Here is a 24,714-nt window from a genome sequence, read left to right on the forward strand (position 1 = left end):
AGTGGGGGAATTGCCCATTATTTACTACACTGTTGTAGATTTTCCAGAAGTCTTGATTTCCTAGTTTTTGTGCTTCGATGCGCTTTTTAGTGGTTTCCGTAAATTCTCTCTTAGCTGTCGCTATTTCTTTCTTAACGTTACTTCTAGCTTCTATATACTTCAGTCTGTTTGAACTGGACTTACGTCGGTTAAACCTACGGTATGCATGCTGCTTTTGAGCAATGGCAGTTGCACAAGTCGACGTAAACCATTGGGGAGAGTGGGGCTTACTATAAAATTTCCGCATTCGATTGCAGTTTTGAACCAGTCAGTGGTCTCGTTTGTACACTGTTCAGCAGAGAGAGAAAAAATATTTCTCCATGGGGCATCTCTGATTAGTTCTCTGATGGCTTCCCAGTCAGCCTTTTTATAATATCTCGTTGTTTTAAGCACTGGCTCTTTGGTTTTGGCTCTAGAGTTTAGGGCGATTTCAACCATTATCACTGCATGATTTCTCTACCTCTCTCTCACATTTTACTATCTTTTAAGCTTAAAATTTGTGACGAAGTCTGCTCAACATTGGCAGTTATGTGAGCTGGGCTAAGTAAAAGTGACGATAACAAATGCATAGATAATAGATCTTAGTAAACCCACATGAAAATTAAGTAAATTTTCTTGCGTTTGGTAAGTTATTTTTATTTTATTTTATTTGGTTAACTATACAATAGCAACTGCATTACTGTAACAAAAATTATAACTTTACAACAATTTTGGTTCAATCAATAATGTAATGACCAAACGACACTATAATGATTAACTTTCTGAATCATAATTCAGGAGTTTAACTCATTGTTAATAAGTAGTTGAAAAAAAAAAAAAAAATTTTCTTTTTTTTTTTTTTTACAATCACTCGACTGTTTCGTTTAAGGAAAATTACAATATCGTCACATTTTAGGTTTTTTTAAATGAAAATTATACTGGTAAGTCGAAAAGTAAATTTTCTTGCGTTTGGTAACAGTTATTTGCTTTTCTTTTTTTTTTTTTTTAGTTAACTATACAATAAAAATACAACTGTGCAATCGCCTAACGTTCTATTCGACAGTTTAAAGGCTTTCAAATTCATTACGTTAACAAAAATTAGTTATAACTTTATAATAGTTTGGTTCAATCATAATTTAATGGGCAAATGACATAATTAAATTTTACTTTCTAAATCCTGTTAAAAAAAATGGAAAGTTCGGAAGCTTAACTCATTGTTCTAAGGGCGGTAATTTTTTTATTAAAATAATTGAAAAAAAAATTTTTCTTACAATTACTCGAATGTTTTCTTTCTGCATTTTTTTTTTAATTAATGTTAAATAAATTTGTTACATTAAATAAAGTAGTTGAAAAGAAAAAACTTATTTTTTAAACTGCTACGTAAAATAGAGTTACCTCCCTTAGAACAACGAGTTAAGCTTCCAAAATGTCATAATAAATAATGATATAAAAGTAAAAAGACTCCCGGACAACGCTGGATAGCTCTCCTCATGATTAATGAATGAAAAGGCCAAGTGGATGTTCATTGGCTGACAGCGATAGTAGGCGTAGAGAACGTGGACAAGTTTTACAACGATGCGGTTCATTCATAAAGGAAAAATAATGAACAAAAACAAACGTTCGGGGATTTTTATCATTAGTTTTAGAGCAAAGAAATTTATTAAAACATGGAATACGATATTTATTTCACTGTTTGCTAGAAATCCCTCGTTAGATACGTGCTAGAAATCTCACGATAAATCCTGTCGAAATACGTGGATGGATATACATTTCACCCACGAAAATATTCAGAGCCGAAATTAAAATAATAAACTAATAAAATAACAACATAAAATAAAATAAAACAATAATAATAAAGTAATAAAATAATATAGTTCTAGAAATGAAATTAAATCTATATATATATATAATTTTTATTTAATTATTATAGTAAAAAAATAATTATATATATATATATATATATATATATATATATATATATATTTTACATGGAAGTCACCACTTATCAAGGCCCTGATGCCACTCGGGGATAAGGGTTATTGCGTGTACAGTAATCAATGGGACAATATCGTGGTAATCGTTAGTAATAGAGATCTGATAAAGTGTCTTACTTATGGGGTGATCCATCAGGAACTTGTTTATGTTGGACTTGAAGACATCCAGGTTGTAGTCAGGCGGGAAACAGGCAAACGAAAGAGAGTTCCACAGGCGTGCACTTCTAAGAAAGAAGCTTTGTTCATGGAATCTACGTTTTGAATATTTCGCTTGACTTTAATTAAAAACCCAACTTCAACATTTAAATAATTAAAAATTAAACTAAACACAGAGAGAGAGGAAAATACTTAACAGATGCTACAACGGTGGCTAAGTGGTTAATGACGCCGACTTAAAACCTAAGTGTACAAAGTTCGAATCCAGTCCGTTACACACATAGGCACACTTGTGTCTAACCACGGCTATATCTCGGTGACTGTGGTCTAACTCTCTGGAAAAGAAACTACTAACAATGAAAAACCAACTACTAAATCTATTCATAACTATCGTTCAGTCTCAAAAGACAATGGTTACCCCCAGTAAAGTTAACTGCGTATGTAATTATGGAGCAAGAGTTGCAGACGCTCTAACCGCACTTCTATCCTGAGCCAGCACTGCTTGATTCCAGTAGCAAGAAGTCCAAGACGACTGGAAACAATACAGAGATAAGCGGCGGGCACATACAGCACCTGGTATTTTCAAATGGTCACCCATCTTAGTACGGATGAGGCTCAATATCACTTAACTCTGGTAATCTAACGGAAAACCGGTGTGTCACCATTATTATTCCGTCTGAAAATTTATTGAACAATACAAATAATTATTTTTATTAATTCTTTTTCGACAGGTTTCCTCCTCACATTAAACGTTTTCACAACGTTTTTGCAGGTATGTTCATAGGCATTCTTCAGGAGCTTATGAAGAAGAACCTTAAGTCCTACCTAACTAATATTCCTGGTGAACCAAGTGCAAAAGAGATCCAAACAATTGCACTTAAGAGAACAACGGGGATACTAAAAAGAGCTCTCGGTTAGTTTCAATAAAAACCAGGGCAATGTTGGCGGCTGGTTTGGCTGCCCCATACCCAGCGTTACAATCTTCAAAGGAAGAAAAAAAAAACAGGAAATCAATTTGAAAATTTTAAATAAAAATCCCAACCCCCTACCAACGATACAGACAAAAATACCCCTTCACGGACGTTGCTCAAAAAATCCAAAGAACCCAATAAACTAATGCTCCAACCTCTGAACCCCAGATAAGTATTTTTTACTAGATTCATAAAATAAGTCAAGTTAACTTATTTTCGACACGTCGAGGATACATCCTCGCCAATCAGTCTGACAGTAACTTTGTTGCTGTTGGGCTGAGATAGGATTCTATTCAGTCGTAGAAAGTCTATCCTCCTAGGCTTTACCTTCTCTTTGAGAGAGAATTAGTCAATCACAAATCACCTGATGCAACCCCCAACAGGAAATGCTGATGGGGCTCCTCAGCCATATTCTGCATATGGATACATGTATGGCAGCTGTATGCAAATGCTGAGCTGTGTGCAAAGTGACGTCACAGTAAGGAAAAAGAAGACTGTAAAAATAATGTGTGCACAGACTGACGAGCATGTTTGAGAAGACGATCACGTTAGAGACGTGGGTGACGTCACAGCCATAACAAGAAGTCATACATGGCGGGAGAATGATGAATAAAGGGCTTTTCTTAAACCCTGAAACAGCAAGTTAAAGTTATTTCTTATTTTTTGTCATCTTTGTGACAGAGTCTACAACGTGTTGGGTTCCAAGGTCTACATGCTAATACATGTGTAAACATGTGTTATGTTGCAACCCTATGTTAATTTATCAAAAAATAAAAATATACCATTTTTTTTTTTAGGCAATTACACATAACTAGGGAACAGATAAAGATCCTTAGCTGTGGTGAAGGCAATCCAACTAGGAGAAGGAAACTGATGAAAAACCGGAAACTCATTAGGAAGAGTCTGTTAGCCCTGTAAGGCAACCTTCTAGTGATAGTGTCACAAACAAAAAAATACCCGCTTTCAATTCGGTATGGAAGTAATAAGGTCAAGAAAACTGTCATAAGAATGCTCATGTCAGTGCACCCAATCTGGTCTAACCAAAGATAACGAAATATAATAATCTGAAAAAGCAGGCATTAAAAAGAATATACATTTTTTTTTTAAAGTGGGTGATCAGTTTTCACCTATATTTTTTAATGTAAAATGAATCTGTGACCATTTTTTTTTTTTTTTTTACAAAAGGATCATCACATTATCAAGGTACGAAGGCCATTCGAAGACAAGTGTTTATGGGTACATAATAGTCCTTGGGACAACAGTGTAGTAATTGTCAGTAGTAAGAATTCAGTATAATTTAATTAAGAGAACGGCTCAGCAAAAACTTGTTTACATTGGACTTTAAAACGACAATATTGTAGTCAGTTGGAAAGCAGGCCAGTGGAACAGAGTTCCACAGGTGGGCAGTTCTAAGAAAGAAGCTTAGTTCATGGAATCCACATTTAGATTTAGCCAGATACAAGGGGGGGGATTGTTGATAGTGATTGTAACTAGACAAGTGTTTTTGTGAAAGTTTGACAATGGGAGAAACTATAGATCGGAGCTCAGACGAGCACTTGTCATGAACATAACGATAAAGCAGAGACAGGCTCGTAACGTCTCTTCTGTGAGAAAAAGGTTGCAGGGAAGAGAAAAGGGTTTCAAGTTTCCAGATGAGTCATCGTTTGTTATCAATCACTGATAACGACACGTGATGTTCACTGGAGTCTCAGATTTCCAGTACTCTTTCTTTTTCTATAACAGTAGCAAATCATTTTGGGTCCTCGCAACAGCCATTTGCCTTTAATTTTTTGCCGATACTGGCCATTGGTCTTCTAATAAACCTACTCCAGATTCCAAAATTCTCTGTCCACTTCTAGTGAAAGTCTGGATGGTGGTCTCTCCCTTCGGTCTTACCATCCTCTGTGACCCTGCAATCACAATCAATTTTTTTTTCCTGTTAAACCAGCAGATATCAGTGCCACAGTAGGGTTTTTTTTTTATTTTACAAAAAAAAATCCTTTAAGAAATGAATGAGCAACACGTTTTCTTATATTGTTCAATAAAAATGAAAGGTAGAAACTGTTTTTACAGTTGCATTTTCCCAGGCACTACCTCCTTCTTTGGAATTGCCAGTCGCCTGAAGTGTACCTTCTAGAAAATGTGAACTGGTCTGTTCTATTTTTTTTTTTTTTTACAACCACTCCAGTTGTACCTTCATACAAGTTTTTTTTGTTTGTTTTGTTTTTTAAATCCTGTTGACTCCAGTACGTTGCTGGTCTTGTGCGGTTCTATGAAGTCCACCCTTCTAGGCTCTGCCTCATCTCTTTGAGAAAGAGAGTAAGTTTATTGCTAATCGCCAGAAGGGAATGGCAACACGGTTGTTTCGGCATGTCTTTTTACAAGCCAGAGTTCTCTTCCTCTAGGGTGCTGGCTCTACAATCTAACTTTCCAACCCCTGTGTCACATCTTCCAGACACGGAAGGGAAATCAATAATTTCATTGAGAAAATCAGGTGATCGGTCAGTGACAGAGAGAGGACAGTAACAGTAACCAATGATGCGACATGACAGAAAGGGTTCTTGTTCTTCCACTTCTAGCAAGTTACCGAGTAGAGGTAATTCCTGCGAGGTATTTTCTCACCTCGGTTTTGCCCTTGGCAGAATGAAAGAACGCAATCAGAAATCACAACAAACTCACCTTTAAACCTGAACGTAAATTTTATAAAAGTAAAAAAATCCAAATTGCAAAAGATGTGCCATCTTTAGCTTTCTGCTGAAACAGAGCTGGTAACACCCGTAAGGGTAGTAGTTCATGGTTTATCTTTGCGTTTGCAGGATTCAAGACTTCATGCTGTTCGAAGAATAGTTGCAACAAGTCGAAGAGTTAAGTGATGCCTTCAAAGGAATTCATTGAATAACGATCCGAATGGCGTACAAAGGGCAGGTCAAAATGTACACCTTAAATTCGTCTTGGAGAGACATTATATAAGTAATGATGAAAGCTAATCGAATCGTAGAGCACAACAGAGTGCAAAGAATATAATATTTCGTCCAACATAAGAGCATTGGGGTTTGCAAACGATAACATTTTGCCCCACATTAGGACATTAATACGTCTCAATGAGACAAAGGGGTTTTGAGGCTACAAGCCTCAAGTGAGTTTTCTTACATCCATTTGATCTGTTGTCTTTGTGAAAACTGGCACCACCTGAAACATAAAATAGCACCAAGAATACGCCTCGGCAGTTAATAACAATCTGATAAGTCCAAACAAAACCGCAGACGGTCAAACCGACCAATGAAGAACCTGCTTATTTTTACTGAATTTCTTACATTCCTTATGAGTACTGTTTATACCAGCCGGGGATTTGTCCTTGGCAATCATTCTGACAACTTAAGGATTTTTTTTTTCTCTCTCAGAGTGATGGTGCATCGTCACATCCTCTTTTTGAAATGGGGATTATTACCGATACCGATGAATGCCGACGGATCTGCCATTTACAGCTATTTTTGTACCGGCAAACAGAGTGCTCCCCTCCTCAAAGGGAGCTATTTTTATCTCACCTTCAGAGGTCAGAGGTTCCTTCCGCCAAAACGCTGTAAGAATAACACACAGGATAAGTGAAATAGTTGGAATAGCCCAAATCTGGAGAAAAGGCAGCCATTTTAAAAGAAGTCGAATCCGTGCCACCCCCACATTTTTTTTTTTTGGGGGGGGGGGGTTATAGTACGCATTTTGAGGATTATTAAAGTCATTTTAATATTTGTTAGACACCCCCTCCCATACACATATCTGCATGCTATTATAATAGTGCCATAATGAAATGTCAGCGGGTAAATATTTTTCCCTTCCTCCTAACAAAGCTTGATGTGCAGATACTTTCTTGTGTTGTGGGGACGATTAATCGGAATAAGGAATAAAAAAAATCCGAACTTTTAGGGGTATCAGAATCGAAAAATGTGTGCCTCTTGTTCGATGCCAAAAACGATTCTTTTAATTATTTTTATTTGATTTAAGCAAAATCTTTCACTGCTGGTAGTTATGATAAAATAACAAATATTTATTGATTTTAAGCAAACAGTAAAATTAAAATCTACAGATCATTCCCAACAAGTGTTTTTACGATTGAGAAAATATCTTCTTTTTTTTTTTACATAGGCATCACCACATTATCAAGGCCAAGAGGCCACTCAAGGATAAGGGTTAAAGAGCGTACAGTAGAAATTGGACAATATAGTAATCATTAGTAATGAAAATTTGGTAAATTTGATAACTTATATCTGCACGTTAAACATGTTTTTACGCCAATCGAGAATAAATAACAACTCTATTGTTAGATATTTATAGATTTATAAAGAATCAGAATCGGTAATTGTATTGGAATCGTCCCATAACTAGTTGCAACCCAAGATATGTGGGGGGAGAGGGGGGACAAAAATGACCCCCCAAGTGGGAGAGCACTCGGGATGTTTGCAAAAGTTGACTACATCGTGGCTCGTCAGTATTCCCAGTTGGAGCGCAACAGACGACTGGCAAAAAAAAAAAAAAAAAAAAATCGGATAAGGAGATAATGTCTGCGAGGACTATCTCTGGAGATTGTACATTGAAACACCCATTCTGATAAGGCCCCGGGGCCAGTGTCTGATAGAATTTAAATGGTTTCGATTCCGAGAAGCGCTATAATATATATATATATATATATATATATATATATATATATATATATATATATATACACACACGCACACACACTTAGTTATATTTTGGAAAAAAAGGATCAACAGAGTGCTCTATTATAAAGAAAAATTTAGAAAATAAGAGCGTAACGGCTGAAGAGAACTTAATATGGGATCTAAAACTGTCCCCCCTATTATCAGGTTTTAAACCGACGGTATCTATGACTCATCTAAACTTTTTGAAAATCATATATATATATATATATATATATATATATATATATATATATATATATATATATATGAAACGATACAGTAGTTTAATGTTCTTCCATTGATACCTTCGGTTTCACGGAAATACTGGTAACACACCCAATGTTTCCATGAATCGATGGACGATATATCATGCCAATGGAAAGAAGATATATATTCTTGTACGAGTAACCGATTACTACGATTATTTCAACCTATAACACTAAAATGACAACACATGCAAACTAACGTACGACGACTTATATAAAGGCGTCCATCTTTAAAATGAAGTTAATTATTACAATAATAAAATAAAAACGTTCGAGAATCCGATTTATTTAAATATATGTGCATTCTTAAAAAAAAATGTTTAATGTGGGTGGCAAGCAAAGATATGAGAACACGAGGTCTTGGCGTTATATACGTACGCCACCCACGAGATTAAAAGTAGTCGATTTATCATCATCATGAACAGGAAGAAGGGAGGGGGGGGCGTGAATTAGTCTGACATTTTTATATACAATAGTGTAGTAGTAGTAGTTGTAGTAGCAACTAATTAGAAAATAAGTCATTATATAACACTGAAAAAAAAAAATACCGTAACCAGAAAAGAGCCGAACACTAAATCCTGGGCGAATAAAAGACTCGATACCCCATTGGATAGAGTTTATCAAGACGAAATGATAAAGATGTACTCAGCTTCCACACTTCATTGCAGTTTCACTGTATTATTACCGATCTTAAGAAATGTCCCCAACTGACACCAATCGAAAAGCAAAATACTGTTTTCCTCTTTATGATTGGAGACTCTTTTGATGATCGGTGATACGGTGAAACTGCAGTAAAGTTATTAAAGCCGAGTACTTTTTTTTAAAAAAACTCTTGTTCATCCCAAACAATGCATATTGCCACTTGGACGTAGAGGGGCTACTATTTGGGAACAACGTTAGAGGGGTAAGGTTAATGCAAGGAGACAAGCGTTTTACATTAGATTTGTTTCCATGTCGGTGTAGTCAGGGAAGTAGGAAACAGGGAGGAAATTCCAAAGTCTAGCAATACGAGGGAAGAAACTGTTAGAGTAGAAGGAAGAAGGCTTTCCGGCATCTAGAGACCTCTACACACAGTTAAAGGGGTGGGATTTTGCTATTAAACGAGTTTGTCGGGCGTATGTACGTCGAGGAGTGTTGATAAATTCATCTGAGCACTTTCATCATTGAGTGAATGAGATTGAATAAAAATTTTAAAAAATCCTATAGAATATATATTTAAAATCTGAATCACATCAAAAACATCGGTGTAAACTTAAAGATTAATCCCGATGCTGAGGATATATTTTTGAGATGAGGATTTATAACTATTTTTTTGCATTATTTGGACTATTATTCTCATTTTTAACATTTTTTTTTACAACGTTTCGGTCGATGTAACCTCCGACCATCTTCAGGTGCATTCACACTGGATGTTATAGGTGAATGGTGAAAAAATATATACATTCATCATGTGGAAAAAAAAACAAAAAAACTAACAAAAAAAAAAAACGAATGAACCCGGATTTATTAATAAAGTTTTTGTTTTTTTAAGACGGCGCTATTTGCGCTTTAAATTCCTAACGACTGTGTTCGTTGGGAAAGCAAATAAACCAAACATTTTTTTCGCCATTCACCAATAACATCCAGTGTGAATGCATCTGATAATGGCCGAAGGTTACATCGGCCGAAACGTTGTAAAAAAAAAAAAAAAAAAAAAAAAAAAAAAAAAAAGAGAGAGAGATGAGAATAATAGTCCAAATAATAAAAATATAATCTCGATGCCTCCGTTCATTCTCAAGAGACAATGGACACCCCCTGTGAGGGTAGCTCTGCGCGTGTAACTGAGAGGCAAGGGTCGTGCAATCCACAACCACACCTCTCCTGAATCGGTACTGCTTAGCAGTACTACTGCTAGAGTCCAGTGGCAAGAAGTGCTAAACGACCGGAAACAATGTCGAGATAAACGGAGCGCGCACATACAGCACCTGGAATTCCCAAAATGGTCACCCATTTTAGTACTGACAAGATTCAATGTTGCTTAACTTCGGTGATCTACCGAGGAACCTGCGTGTCAACGTCATTATGCCGTATAAAAAGACTAATATTTCATTTAAAGTGACATAGAGATGGCATTTTTGAGATGGTCCGTACAAAGGGCGAATTATGAGAAAATAAATACAAATCTTACACCATAAAAAAAGACAAAAAAAACTTTAAAATATTTTGCTATTATTATAGAGTTGAATTACACACTCCTCTTAACCCACAATTTTTTTTTTTAGGCGATTACGGGTAAACACTGAAAAATGGGCGAAAAGAAAATAGAATTTAGAGTGAGGGATAAGTTTCAAATACAAATTTAACGTAAATAACCTTGCCAGTCGAACTTAGGGTTAGTGGTAGAAAAGTTCAGTTAACTGTTCTTAAAAACTTGAATGGCCCGAAAACTGGGTGTCGTTTAGACATTTAAAGACTTCCAAATCACTTTAGAATGTCGAAATCTACGACATAAACATTGTGTCGAACATTTTCATTATTACATATTTTTTTTAATAAATGGAAATGGTCTCCTGGGCGTTCTCTTCGTGGCTGTGCGAAATTCGAAAGTGTCAGGTTCTCAATTAGAAAATTTGACAGTTGAGTAAAAATCTAAGTATAAGCCAAGGTCAAGTATTATAGTTCATTTGTGCTTCTAAACCAAAGAGCGTATTTTTTAAGCCCCCCCCCCCCCCCCAATTATTTTTTTTTTTAAATAAAATAAAAAACGAAAGAACCTGCTTTCACAGAAATAGAACCGAACCACGAACCAAACTGACCTTTGCAGAACTAAAGTAATTTAGGCTTATATTGAAAAAAAAAATGTTCGGTTCAAATTCAGTAGACGCACTTCAAGGAATAACTTATTTAAGCTCACGGTTAATGTTTTGCAAGTTGAGTTCCAGTTAACAATTTAAACAGAATACGGACCGTGTGCTGAAATAATGAAGTTATTTAGAACCCCATTCTAAGCATGGGGAAGAAGTGGTGGTGGTAGGGGGGGGTACTATTGTACTTTCACTTAGCAATTTAATAAAAAAAAAAAACACCGTAAAAAATGTATTTATGAAAATAGCACGGAACGTATACTGCATAAGTGCCGAATAAACGAAAAGGGTGTTTTTGCTTGATCAGAAAATAAAATTAGTTTTTAAAAAAGTCATTTCACAACCGAAAATGTTAAATATGCGTTTGTCTATGGTATAATGTTAGAGTTTTGTGTAGAAGAAATTACCAGAGTACTCAATTGCGTATGCAAGAGCATTTATTTCAAACAACACGACACAGCAGCAGCACGAGAAATCCATCGATACCTACGGTTTTACGGAAATGGCATTTTGAGCCTTACAGACCGGATTTCTAGGGTCTTTTTTATTTTTTATTTATTTTTGTGAAACAGCCAGAATCGCTGAATAAGCGTTATTTAAGGTGCTTCTATAAAATATAAACCAAACGGCGCTTCTACATTATTGGGACAAGATTTTGTAGTTGATAAATGGAGTTTTCAGATTAAAAACAATGATTTCAATTAATTTTTTTTTTTTTTTTTTTTTTTGTCAATTCTAATAAGTTACAATGGTAGCTTCCGAATTATGCAGCCGGAATTGCCTAAATATTTCTGAATTATTTAAAAAAAATAAATAAATAAAAAATAAAAACTTTAATCATGTTAGCAGGTGAAAAATTGCCGCCATCTTTTTTAAATCGAAACAGAAAATTACCACCCTGCTGAACTCACCTGTGTTTTACGATCGTTTTCTTCAAATTCTATTCATTATTTTCTTTAATAATTTTCTACCCTATCGATTTTCGTAATTTTTGGATATAATCATCTTAAAAATACAAGGAATACGTAGATACCATCGTTTTCATGTGACATTTAGTATTACGATTTCCGAAATCTCGTCCCAATAGTGTAAAAGTGCCAACCAAACTACAAGTTAGATGAAGGTTTAGTTTAGAGCTAGGGGTTAAAAATAATTTGGTTCGTATTGTATGGAATTTCAAGTAGTACAAACGTTTTGGGTACTTCTGCGGCATTTTAATTGAACTTTTTCTTTGGCTTATGTTTTAGATTTAATCTGGCAAAAGTCGATTTGGTTCGGTTCAAATTCTGTAAAAGCACAGTGTTTTTCACAGGAGAAAAAAAAACATGGCTCAATTAACTTCTTGGGATAATAATGACATGAATACATAAAGTTCTTTTAGATAGCTCAATAGTGCGATACTAGAGCTATAAATATTTTAAAGATATCACGTTAGCAGAAACAGACACACCAGTATTTATTAATTTTTAAAATGTTGGGTCTTTACTGGCAACACCTTGCGTACAATGGTTTCAGACTGTTGGGATATAAGAATAAAACAGTTGTGGCTGACATTTCTTTTCTTTATATTGCGCGTGTTTCATTTTTTCAGACACGTGTAATAGAAAGGAAAGAAATGCCGACCACCTATTACTACAGAATTTGAGGGATTACTGCAAGTGTGTTTAATTCAAAATTTAGATGAAGCCCATTTAATACTTTGGTAATCTCCAAAAATACCGTTAGGGCTTACAACATTGCCGCCAGAAGAGTCAACAAAAAACTGCGAATAAAATATATAAAACTCGTAATTTCTGTTTTTAAAGTGGGTTGTCAATTTTCTTTATGAAATATACTTCAAAAATAAACTATTAGAGTCGTTTAAAACATAATAGAAGTATTATTTTTTTATTTTTTAAAAACAATGTTTACAAAATGTCTACGCACGTTCGTAGACATTTTGTAAACATTGAACTTTTGAATAGTCAAGTCGCTGCCTGATGATATCTGTTGTTTGATTGAAACAAGTGGCTATTTGTAGCAGCGGGATGTGAGCATGTTTATATAACAATAAACAAGTATATATATATATATATATATATATATATATATATATATATATATATATATATATATATATAATTCTAATATATATTCTAATTTGTACAATTTTAACTTCTTTCATATACCAATGCTCAATCTCGAATATTGAGCATTTTCATCTGGTTCGAATTGTCCGTTATCCTCTTTAAGTTTCCCAAATTATTCATTTTAGGAATTTGATATTTCTGAACTAATATATTAATATGAACAAACTAGCATTTCAGCCTGGCGTTGCCCGGGTGTTTGGAGGTGTATGTTGAGAAAAAAAAAAAAAGAAAAAAAAAGTCAATTTTTTTAACTTTGACCCCTATTGTGACCCCATAACATTTGTTTTGGGCTCAAATCAAGTTATTAAGTTAGATCCATGTCCAAGGAACCTATATCTAAAATTTCAATTGTTTAGACCCAAGATTGGCAGAGGAGTTTGGTAGAGTTCTCAAAGGTCAAATCGTTTAACTGACCCCTTAACAGCCAAATTTCTAGACGAAAACGGATTACAAAGATTTTCCCAAATCTCAGTACCCTGTAATATCAAATTTTGAGTCTGTAGACTGGAAATTGACAGAGTATTGCATTGGAAAATGTACACACACACACGTTCACTTTATATATATATATATTTACATGGTCACGACACTGGACTTGGTTTCTTCTATGGAAAGCAACCATTTATTAAGTTGCTTGACGAGGACTTGTGATTTTAATCAACCATTTGTTCGAAACATTAGCATGTCCAGTGTTGCGACCATGTAAATTTGTTTATATTGATAAATATATTGATTTCCTTTTATTGAGCACTCTTATTAACCGACTTAAATTCATTAGTTATAACTCTTGAATACCTATAACCTGACATATACATACACACACACACACACACAAATGGTGGATAAACAATGTATAAAACTTCAGTAAATAACCTCAACAATTCCTAAGCTTTGTGACACCACATGTGTGCTTCCAATCCAGCAGGTGTCTTGCACACTTTCTCACAAACGGCGCACTTGCATGGCAAAATGGCGTCGCAAACGGCGTACTTGCATGGCAAAATGGCGTCGCAAACGGCGTACTTGCATGGCAAAATGGCGTCGCAAACGGCGTACTTGCATGGCAAAATGCAGTCGCAAACGGCGCACTTGCATGGCAAAATGCAGTCGCAAACGACGCACTTGCATGGCAAAATGCAGTCGCAAACGGCGCACTTGCATGGCAAAATGCAGTCGCAAACGGCGCACTTGCATGGCAAAATGCAGTCGCAAACGGCGCACTTGCATGGCAAAATGCAGTCGCAAACGGCGCACTTGCATGGCAAAATGCAGTCGCAAACGGCGCACTTGCATGGCAAAATGGCGTCGCAAACGGCGCACTTGCATGGCAAAATGCAGTCGCAAACGGCGCACTTGCATGGCAAAATGCAGTCGCAAACGGCGTACTTGCATGGCAAAATGCAGTCGCAAACGGCGCACTTGCATGGCAAAATGGCGTCGCAAACGGCGTACTTGCATGGCAAAATGCAGTCGCAAACGGCGCACTTGCATGGCAAAATGCAGTCGCAAACGGCGCACTTGCATGGCAAAATGGCGTCGCAAACGGCGTACTTGCATGGCAAAATGCAGTCGCAAACGGCGCACTTGCATGGCAAAATGCAGTCGCAAACGGCGCACTTGCATGGCAAAATGCAGTCGCAAACGGCGCACTTGCATGGCAAAATGCAGTCGCAAACGGCGCACTTGCATGGCAAAATGCAGTCGCAAACGGCGTATTTGCATGGCAAAATGCAGTCGCAAACGGCGCACTTGCATGGCAAAATGCAGTCGCAAACGGCGCACTTGCATGGCAAAATGCAGTCGCAAACGGCGCACTTGCATGGCAAAATGCAGTCGCAAACGGCGCACTTGCCTGGCAAAATACAGTCGCAAACGGTGCACTTGCCTGGCAAAATGCAGTCGCAAACGGTGCATTTGCCTGGCAAAATGCAGTCGCAAACGGTGCACTTGCCTGTCAAAATGCAGTCACAAAAGTGCACTTGCATATCAAAATGCAGTCACAAACAATGCACTTGCATATCAAAATGCAGTCACAAACCGTACACTTGCAATGCATATCAAAATGTCGTCTTTGAACCAACAGTGACACACATAATCACCGTTTGGTGAATTTTTCTGTTGTTTTGCTTTAAAATTTGTACGAAGGGCATCCGTATGATGAAGGCGGTTGCTTTCAAATTCTTTAGTCTCCAGAAAACAAATTTTTCTCCATTTGCTGCATTCTCAGAAGCTCAGAGAAATGTCACAATGCTCCAAATTATATATATCTATACTCCTATAATTTTTTTTTTTTTTTTTTGTATATTGATATTCATATCAAAAACTTGTTTCTATTTATTTAAAAAAGAAAATACAACTTTGTTATATATGGGTCATGGAATTGCATTCCTCTGCAAAAGATCCAACTAATTTGCATATTCTTTTTAACATTCATTTTAATTAATTCCCTATTAGTTTTTGCGGTTTTCTTATATGATGATAATCTTTAGTAAACTATTACGTGTAATTATATTCATGCAGATATTTTGCATGATTTATACTTGCCTAATATTTACATAACAGGTTACAGTAAACACAAAGTCTTTCTATATATATTATGTATACGTATATATTTTAGTCTAAAAAATTTTGCCTACCAAACTCCTGTCAGTTTTTAGTCTACAGACATAAAACTTAATATATAGGGTATTTGAATCCATGGGACACTTTATATTTAGGTTTTTAGCTGGGGAAAATTGATGCGAAAGTATGAAAATTAAAGAAATGGAATTTTCTAGGTGAAAGTCGAATGACAGCATTACGAATATGCATGAGTAATCTTTTAATTTTTAGCCTTGCAGCAAACATGTCTTCATAGCTCAGGCATTGACATCAAAGGAAAAAGTAAATTGTAAGCTAAACGTTTTGGTTTCGATTCTCAGTGGTGGTGTACGAGTCACTTTTTTTTCTTTTAACTTTTTAAATTATTACTATATATTGAGTCCAATATAAAATAAGAAATACGAAATCTGTATTAATCAAAATACCATATTTAAGCATGTTTTACGACTGGGCAATGCCAGGTGGCCTGCTAGCGAAACAGTACTGTATGTGGATGACTATAATGCTCCCTATCTTGGGTTGAGCATATTGGGAAGTGATATACAAACTGCCATTAGCGTATTAAGCGATGCTCTTTGGTGTAAACAAAAAGAGCTTAGGCGTTTGGAAAATGTCAAAACATTGTTAATTCACTACTCACATAGCAGCAGCCGAATAGCGCAATGGGTAGAAGCTCTGACTGTTGTTTCGGTGGTCGAGTTTTGATCTTGACTTAAGGTAGTTGCTTGTCTAGCCACACTGATGAGCTGTGATACAACAAAACAGTACTCTTTGCGGATGATTAAATGTATATATATATATATATATATATATATATATATATATATATAATATTCCAGGTTAATATTTTCCAGAGGTGAAAACCAATGAATTTTTAACAAGGTTCATATAAGAGTACTCAACAGCATGTAGAGCAATATATACTTTTTATTTGTTTTACATAAGCATTAATATATCGCTACACATTCATGAACATGTTTCAGTCAGCCAGTTAGATGCTGCTTATACAAAAGTAGAGCCCCTCACATTGAAACATTTTATTTTAATCCTCAAAGGAATTCGTCAGGCTAAATGTACATTTTAAACTACTTCTAAGCTCTACTTATGTGTTGAGCCCTGTTGAAGTAAATACTGAAACAAAAATAAAAATACATTCGTTCCAATAGTGTGCGACACTTAAGATTTATGAGTAGAGCTGGTACATGTTTTTTTTTGGGGGGGGGGGGTCGATCTATTACTAAATTTATATAGGTCTTGTAGAACATTAACAAGAACTCAGTTTGTCAATATAAGCATATATGCATCAGCTCTGCTTCAGTATCAAGTACTATTAATGGGACGGATAAGCCAATTTATTACTGAGTAATAATCCTCGGTATTTACATCCTTCCCACTCAAGATGATGTGGCACACTGCTAGAAGGTTGACAGAATAAATCAGTGCCCGAGAAATGCCTGGGCAGCTGTCAGCATTACCCAGTGGAGGCGCTTCAGGCAGTATGCAATTAACTAGCTCCTTCTCCAAAAGGAGGAATTCAAGGCCTAGGAGTGTGGAACTCCTAGAACGAATACAGAGAAATAAAAGCCCACCACAATTGCCCGGTCTCAGTCGGATGAATTGCAAAGTCATATCTTTGACTGGTATGTACCGTGGCAACAAGTCGCATTGCTACTCGCCTAAGCTCATCATATATAATTGATCCTATAATATATATAATTAACGTAATCTATAATAGAAATCTTACCTGTCTGCTTAAATGTATGCTTGTATGCATGTTTGTCTAAAACTTTCAAATGGGGCAATGGATTTTCACGAGATCAGTATCATTTTGAAGCCAGACGTCTCGGACAACAAATATTGAAAAATTGGCCAAAAACATTAATTCCTTCACACCCTCAACTGGGCAGTGTTCTACAAGAGGGGTCGATTTTTTGCAAGCTAATTTTGCAAGTCATCATATCGGTTGAATTGACTTTGCCTAATTTTAACGTTCCGAACTTCTGGTCACGTCATGGAGTAGAGGTAAGACGTCTTTCTTTCACTTTTTTCCGTCTTTGTGTCACGGGTTCAAGCCTGCCTGCCTGCTACCACTTTTTTTTTTTTTTTTTTCTCAACACCTCTAAACACCCGGGCAACGGCGGGCACTCAGGCTAGTGTAAACATAAATAAAAATTAATGGTACTTCTACAAAATTTAAAAGAACTGTTTGGACTTTTAACCCTAACCTAACCCTAGACTAATTTTTAAGCTCAGTTCGACAAAAACAGTATAGACCGAAAAGTGGTTAAAAAAAAAAATATAACAAAAAAATATTACCAAAGGCAAAATAAAGTTACTCTTTTAGTTTTCTATCTACCGGGATATATTTTTTGTTATAACTTATTTTAAAAAGTTTATTTCGTTTGAAACACAAGTCGTGCTAAGTCTTAAGTTATAATAAGGAAAAAATGGCCGACATGAGATGGTCATCTGGATAGTCTCGATAATCGTTCAAAAATCAAAAATTAAAGTATTGGTAGAAATCCACCCAATGTTTTTTTTAGTTTTTCGTTATATATACTGCAAAATTCTAAAAAATTTAGATGGATATTTGGAGGGGGGGGGTCTATATGAAGAAATGTTCGGAAAGTTTGCACTGTATTTTCGGATTAATCAAACATATTCGGTTGGTTTCTTTTTTTTTTTTTTTCATTGACAAAAGTAAAACAAGCAAGTATCCAAATCGACAGAAACAAAGTCAATAACAGGTGCTTTGGCACTTTGCAGGGTTAAAAAAAAAAAAATTAAATTTTGGAGAATGAATGAATGAATGAATGAATGAATGAATGAAATAAAAAAAATAAAATAAAACATGTTTATTCAAAATTTTATAAAATTAAATAACTCAGAATAAATAATACGCTAATTGCAGGAAACAGAAAAAAGCAATGACACTATACCCTTGACGTTTTAAGTATTGTCTACCAAACTAAATATTTAAAAAAATAAAAAAAGATTAATGCGTCAATATTCTTTAATTTGAAATTGATGAAAATAGATTAAAAAACAAAAAAAACAATTTCCTCTGATTAAGTTTTACCCCTTTGCCTCACCACTTCAAATAAAAACAAATAGAAATAAAATATTTGTGCGATTAGGAGTAATTCTTGGGGGGGGGGGCATTGAAAAGAAAATGTTAAACTTTAGAGTGGGGTTCATAAATTTAACATAAAAGAGTCGTTCAGTTCTTGACTACATTACGTAGGGCAGAAAGCGTAACGATTATTTTTTTTTCTTTCCAAAATTATAGCCATTTTGGAAATACAAAAAAAAAATGGTTACTCGTTCAGAGTTATATTAGTCGTCAAAATTTGAGTGATCAAATGATTTCTGATCAGGAAGTACGTGATCATTTTACGTTATTTTACGCTACTCTGAGAAAATAACTTATACACTGTTATTTTTTTTGTTTTGTTTTTTTTAGGGTGTTAAACGTGTAATTGTACGAAATTACAAAATCTTGTTTTCTGTTGTCATCGTGGGGGCTAACGGTGGAATTTTACTAATTTATTGTAACATTGTAAATTGATGTTTGTTCACTTTAGGAAATCAAGGAATTAAAACAAATATTTTAATAATAATAATCTTTAGGAATCCGTTAATCATACCGGCATCTCTAAACAAAATAAAAATAATAATAATAATAAATAAAATAAAATAAAATAAAAAATTTAAACCGAAAAGGATTAATTTGTTAATCGGATTATTTATTTATTTTATACTTAGAATATTTTTGGTACTAGTGCACTTATTGATCCGTGCTGAAATAATAACGCTATTATTTAAAAAAGCCGTTCTTAACATGGGAAAGGAGCCTAGGAGGGCGTTTCGCAACTATTCTATACTTTAACCTTACAATTGAATAAAAAAAAATGAAACTTTGAACTTGGAAATACGATTTTAAAAATAACGCGGATCGGTAAGTGCATTCATTAGCACCCCCTTTTTTTAGGTAGAATTTCCAAGTTTGTTTATTAAATTGTTAGGTGAAAGCCAAACTAAAGAACAGGGTTCTTATTCAGATTGGCACTTATGAAGACAATTAAAAGTAAGGAATAAGTACGTGCTCGTTACAGAACGAAGATGTCACATTCCAAAAATTACGTAAATCGATCAGATAGTTTTGTTTTTTTTGAAAAAAAAAAATCGAATTTTACAATTATGCAAGTGTTTTCGTCGGGTATGATGAAATCCGATGAAATAAATAAGGGGGAGACCATTCAAATCGAACTGTTAAAGTTGAAAAAAAACCAGCCTTATGTTCAATAGTTTAGTAGTAAAATCGCTAAAAAGTCGTAAATGTTCATTTGCTTAGTTTAAAGAAAAAAGATCCTTGATTGATTTACGTAATTTTTGGAATATGACATCTTTATGTAACGAATATGTACATCATACAGATCTTTTTTGCATTTTCTTTACTTTGAATTTGGGGCAGACCTGAACGAGCTTTGTCCCTGCCGTAAAAATAATTCCTTTTCATGTTTTTTTATTTTTTTCTGCGGATTATCGTCGATAACAGGCTTAACTTTCATATTAGAAGGAAAATTATTTTGTAAGTTTATTTAATGACTTTTAGCATTTATATAAAAAAAAAAAAAAAACGACCGCAAAGTGGGGTATCAATTTAATAGAACGTAATAATTGAAGTGATACCCCACGTTAAGTCATTAAACAAACTTCCTAAAAAATTCCTACCAATATGAAAGTTAAGTTTGTTATCGACGATAATCCCCCCCCCCAAAAAAAAAAATAAATAAATAATAAAAAAACGTGAAAATAATTATTTTTACAGCAGGGAAAAAAGCTTGCTCAGGTAAGGGGAAAAGCTCGTTCAGGTCCGCCCCTATTTGAATAAACACCGAAAATGCAAAGTAAAAGCATAATATTTATTTTTGTGTGTGTTATAGGAGATCCGAAAAACGTCGGTACCGTCGGTTTCAACCAACATAAAGGAGACCAGTCTTTGACTCTTATGTTGAACTCTCGTTAGCAATAAATTAAAAAAATACTATTTGCTGACAATAATTATACAATTTTTTTTTTTAATGCTCTGCGGATGAGGTTGTAAAATAGGTTGACTTATGTGTGGAAATAAAAAGAAATTTATTAACAACAGTTTGGCAGTAATTAAAAAAAAATCTTTTGAAATGTGGGTGCTAAATGCACTTCCGCGCTATTTTTTTTAAATCGTCTTTCCAAGTTTAATTAAAGTTTTATGATATGTTTTTTGGGGTTTGTATTACTGTACACACTACACAGATTCGAAAAAGTTGTCAAAAAAACAAATATATAACAAATAAATGTTATCAAAGGCAAGATAAGTTACTTTTCTACCAAACTGGATATCTTTTTCGTGTTTTTATTCAATGTAACATGTTTAATCAGCTCGAAAAACATACAGTGTTTACCGTGGAAAATTCAAGATGGCGCCTCACTCCCTCTTTAGCACCGTAAGTTTGGGAAAAGGTGTTATAAATAAAAAACTAGAGAAAATACTATTAAAAACCCGCCGAATATATGTCAAGCATGTCACGGTAACAATATTGAGCGGGTTTTTAACAGTATTTTATCCAGTTTTTTATTTATAACACCTTTTCCCAAACTTACCGTATTAAAGAGGGAGTCAGACGCCATCTTGAATTTTCCAATACATACATCGGTAAACACTATGGTTTTCGAGCTGAATAAACATGTTACATTGAATAAAAACACGAAAAATATATCCAGTTTGGTAAAAAAAAAAAAGTAACTTATCTTGCCTTTGATAACATTTATTTGTTATATATTTGTTTTTTGACAACTTTTTCGAATCTATGTGTACAGTAATACAAACCCGAATGGCTTTTTAAATAATAACGTTATTATTTCAGCACGGATCAATTGCACTAGTACCGAAATTTGTAAATTCAAGGTTCAAAAACTGATCGTTATCGATTGTAAAATAGATTTTTGTTTTTTTTTTGCTTTGTTCTTAATTAAAACAGAAAGTAAAAAGAAAATGATGTTCCATTTACTTGCCTCCCCACGAGGGCAGAGTTAAACACAAGGTCGGTTTTTAATGTGGCGGAAAATCCCGCTCCCCCAAAGGGGCACTCTGGATAGGAACAAAAATAAAAATTGCCTTAGTCTAGACGGTTTTCTCCTCCACTGACCGAAGGCAGAAAAGGTGAAGTGTAGTATCAGAACAGATACTACACTATGATCTTGGCAAAAAACATTTAAAAAAAAAATACAAAACCTTAAAGAATATTAGGTTGTATATTTGATTTCTAATTTTGTTTTATTTTCTTAAACGTTAAAAAGTAGTATTGAAGCTTAAAAAATGTGGGGAAGCTAACTTCTACAGAATTTGAATTGAACTGTGTTAGCCTTCTTTTTTCTTTTTTCAACCCTATCCCACTTAATCTAAATGTTAGGTTTTGTTCGAATTCTGTAGTAGCACCCCCTTTGTTTAAGAAAAAAGTAATTTATAAAAATCGAAAATACAACTATTTCTTTTTATGCCAAAACGAACGTTCGTACAGGTTGTATGGGTAACAAAAAGAGTCGATTACCTTTTTTTTTTTTTTACTATTTTTTTTTTTCAAACTAAAATAAGTAAAATATAAATTTTATAAATTGTGTTTAAATCAACATATAAACAGGGTCTCAATGACATTTTTATAAGTCTTCATCATTGTATGTATATATATATATATATATATATATATATATATATATATATATATATATATACGTGAAAATTATCCAACAATTCATTTTTACTGTCAAATATGTACGAATTATAAAATAGATCACTTAAAAAAAAAGATAAAATCTATATAGAATCTTAATCATGGTTTTACAATAATGAACATTTTTGTTAAATTAAAACACACAAAAAATAAAAACAGTTAAGATTGTCAGTTCAACGTTCATACAGGTTGTAAAAATATTTTAAACGCAAAACAAAAATGACATATATATATATATATATATATATATATATATGAATCTGAAAGAATTTATTACTAATCAGATCTTGCAAAGTAAAATAATTTATATTTAATAATTATTAAAACAAAAATCTATAAAAACTATATAACGACATCCTTTCGTATTACACCAACAGTTCTTACAGGTTGTAAGGAATAACATAACATTCGATTTCATACTCTTATTTGGAGAGAGGGGCACTAAAAACGGAAAATATAAATTTAAAAAAGCGATGTCTTTCGATAAATATATACATAAAGAGAAGCCTGATGAATCTATCAATCATGAAGGGTTTAAGAAATACGCAAATTATACGTGGAAATGTTTGAATTTGGCTAAAATAAAACATATATGCGTGTAAAAATCAGAAAAAAAAAATATCAAGCTGACATCCGAAAGACGAAGCAGCAGGAGCAGCAGTTTTTTTTTTCTTTTTTTTTTTTTTAAACATACCGTAAAATGGATTCCTTCAACGCTCCCAACCGCAAAACATTGGTCGCCTGAATTACAGGCACCGGTGAGAACTTGATGCCGGTTCATATTCTGTCCTAAAGTAAGAGCTCTACCCTCTCAAAGAGAAAACCGTTCCTTCGTCAGTTAGAAATCCGAATACAGCGAAGCATTGAGGAGCGCAGAGTAAAACTGAGGCGTGAGCGGCCATCTTGAAGCAGGCTTCGCTTTCTGCGAGATTCGTGTCCGATTTCCGCGATCGCTTGTTCGGGGGGGAAACGGCCCGATCGTTCGATCACGAATGGAAACGAGTGAGACACTTTTTTTAAAAAAAATAAAATATATGTAATTTTTTTACACGTTTAAATTTTATACGCAAAATGGTTTCATCGCTTTTTATTTGTGTCATTTTTTTGTTTTTTTTTTTATTAGCAAAGTGTCCGTTTAAGAAAATCCCGTGATTACATACAATCTTCTTTCAAAGGGGGGTAACTCTAATTTCATTTTCAGAGTTACTAACCTTTATTTACATTATCCGGTTTCAATTAGGACCAGTGTACAAAGGTTATATACATCTCTCTCTCTCTCTCTCTCTCTCTCTCTCTCTCTCTCTCTCTATATATATATATATATATATATATATATATATATATATATATATATATATATATATATATATATATATATGTTTTATTTTTTATTACAGTATCTTTCTGTTAAGCTACATTATTGTTTCAGCTACCGTCCGTTTTTTTTTTTGTTTTTGTTTTTGTTTTTTGTTTTTTGTTTTTTTTTTTGCCGTCTGCTGCATCCTAAGACTTTTATAGAAATGTTCGTTATGATGGGAACGAACATTTCTATAAAAGTCTGAGGATGCTACAGACGGCCAAAAAAAAACGGCCGGGTTGCTGAAACAATAATGTAACTTAACAGAAAGATATGGCAATAAAAAATAAAACGCATATTTGCTCTACAACAGCATTGAGCACTTTCTTCGGGTTTTTATTAATTACCATTTCTACTATATATATACAGTAATAAATATATATATATATATATATATATATATATATATATATATATATATATATATATTAATTACTTTTTCACCCCAAACAAGGCACATTGCCACTTTGGTGTAGGGGGCTACTATCAGGGGAAGCAACTACTGGGGCGCTATGTTGGGATTTGGGCAGCAAGATGTTGGTTCACGTTGCACTTGAACTTCTGCATGTCAGTACAGTTGGGGAAGCAGGAACTTGGAATGGAATTCCAGAATCTAGCGGTTCTGTGGAAGAAACTACTGGAGTAGAAAGATCTTTTGCATCTAGGGATCTCTACTGTGTGGGGGTGGGATTTAGTTGGCTGTCGGGTTTGTTGAGGGTGTCTACGTCGTGGGGGCACAAGTGTCTGCAGTTCGTCAGAGCATTCACCATTAAAGTAGTTGTAGAACAGGCAGAGGGATGCAATGTTTCATCGATGAGACAGAGGCTGAAGCTTAGATGCCAGTGCAGGGCCTATCAGATTTGCGACTCTCTTTTGAACCTTGTCTAGGAGCGAGAGACTAGCAGCAGATGC

General features: G+C 34.4%; 1 protein-coding gene across 3 annotated transcripts in view; it reads right to left on the reverse strand.

Moving 5' to 3' along the window:
- LOC145259797 (dmX-like protein 2) overlaps positions 1–23,635 on the reverse strand; it is a 441,223-nt gene extending 417,588 nt beyond the window's left edge. For 2 of the 3 annotated variants that reach the window (XM_080117571.1, XM_080117568.1), the window contains exon 1: positions 23,140–23,609. In XM_080117571.1, the coding sequence (XP_079973697.1) occupies positions 23,140–23,226 (87 nt within the window). In that variant the 5' untranslated portion in view covers positions 23,227–23,609. Of the gene's footprint in view, positions 1–23,139 lie in introns of all 3 variants that reach the window. The other variant, XM_080117569.1, reaches the window with a different exon arrangement.
- Between the last annotated feature and the right edge of the window lie 1,079 nt (positions 23,636–24,714).

Source organism: Euprymna scolopes, chromosome 35, assembly GCF_053919585.1.
Source record: "Euprymna scolopes isolate OS-2025 chromosome 35, ASM5391958v1, whole genome shotgun sequence".
Lineage (NCBI taxonomy): Eukaryota > Metazoa > Mollusca > Cephalopoda > Sepiida > Sepiolidae > Euprymna > Euprymna scolopes.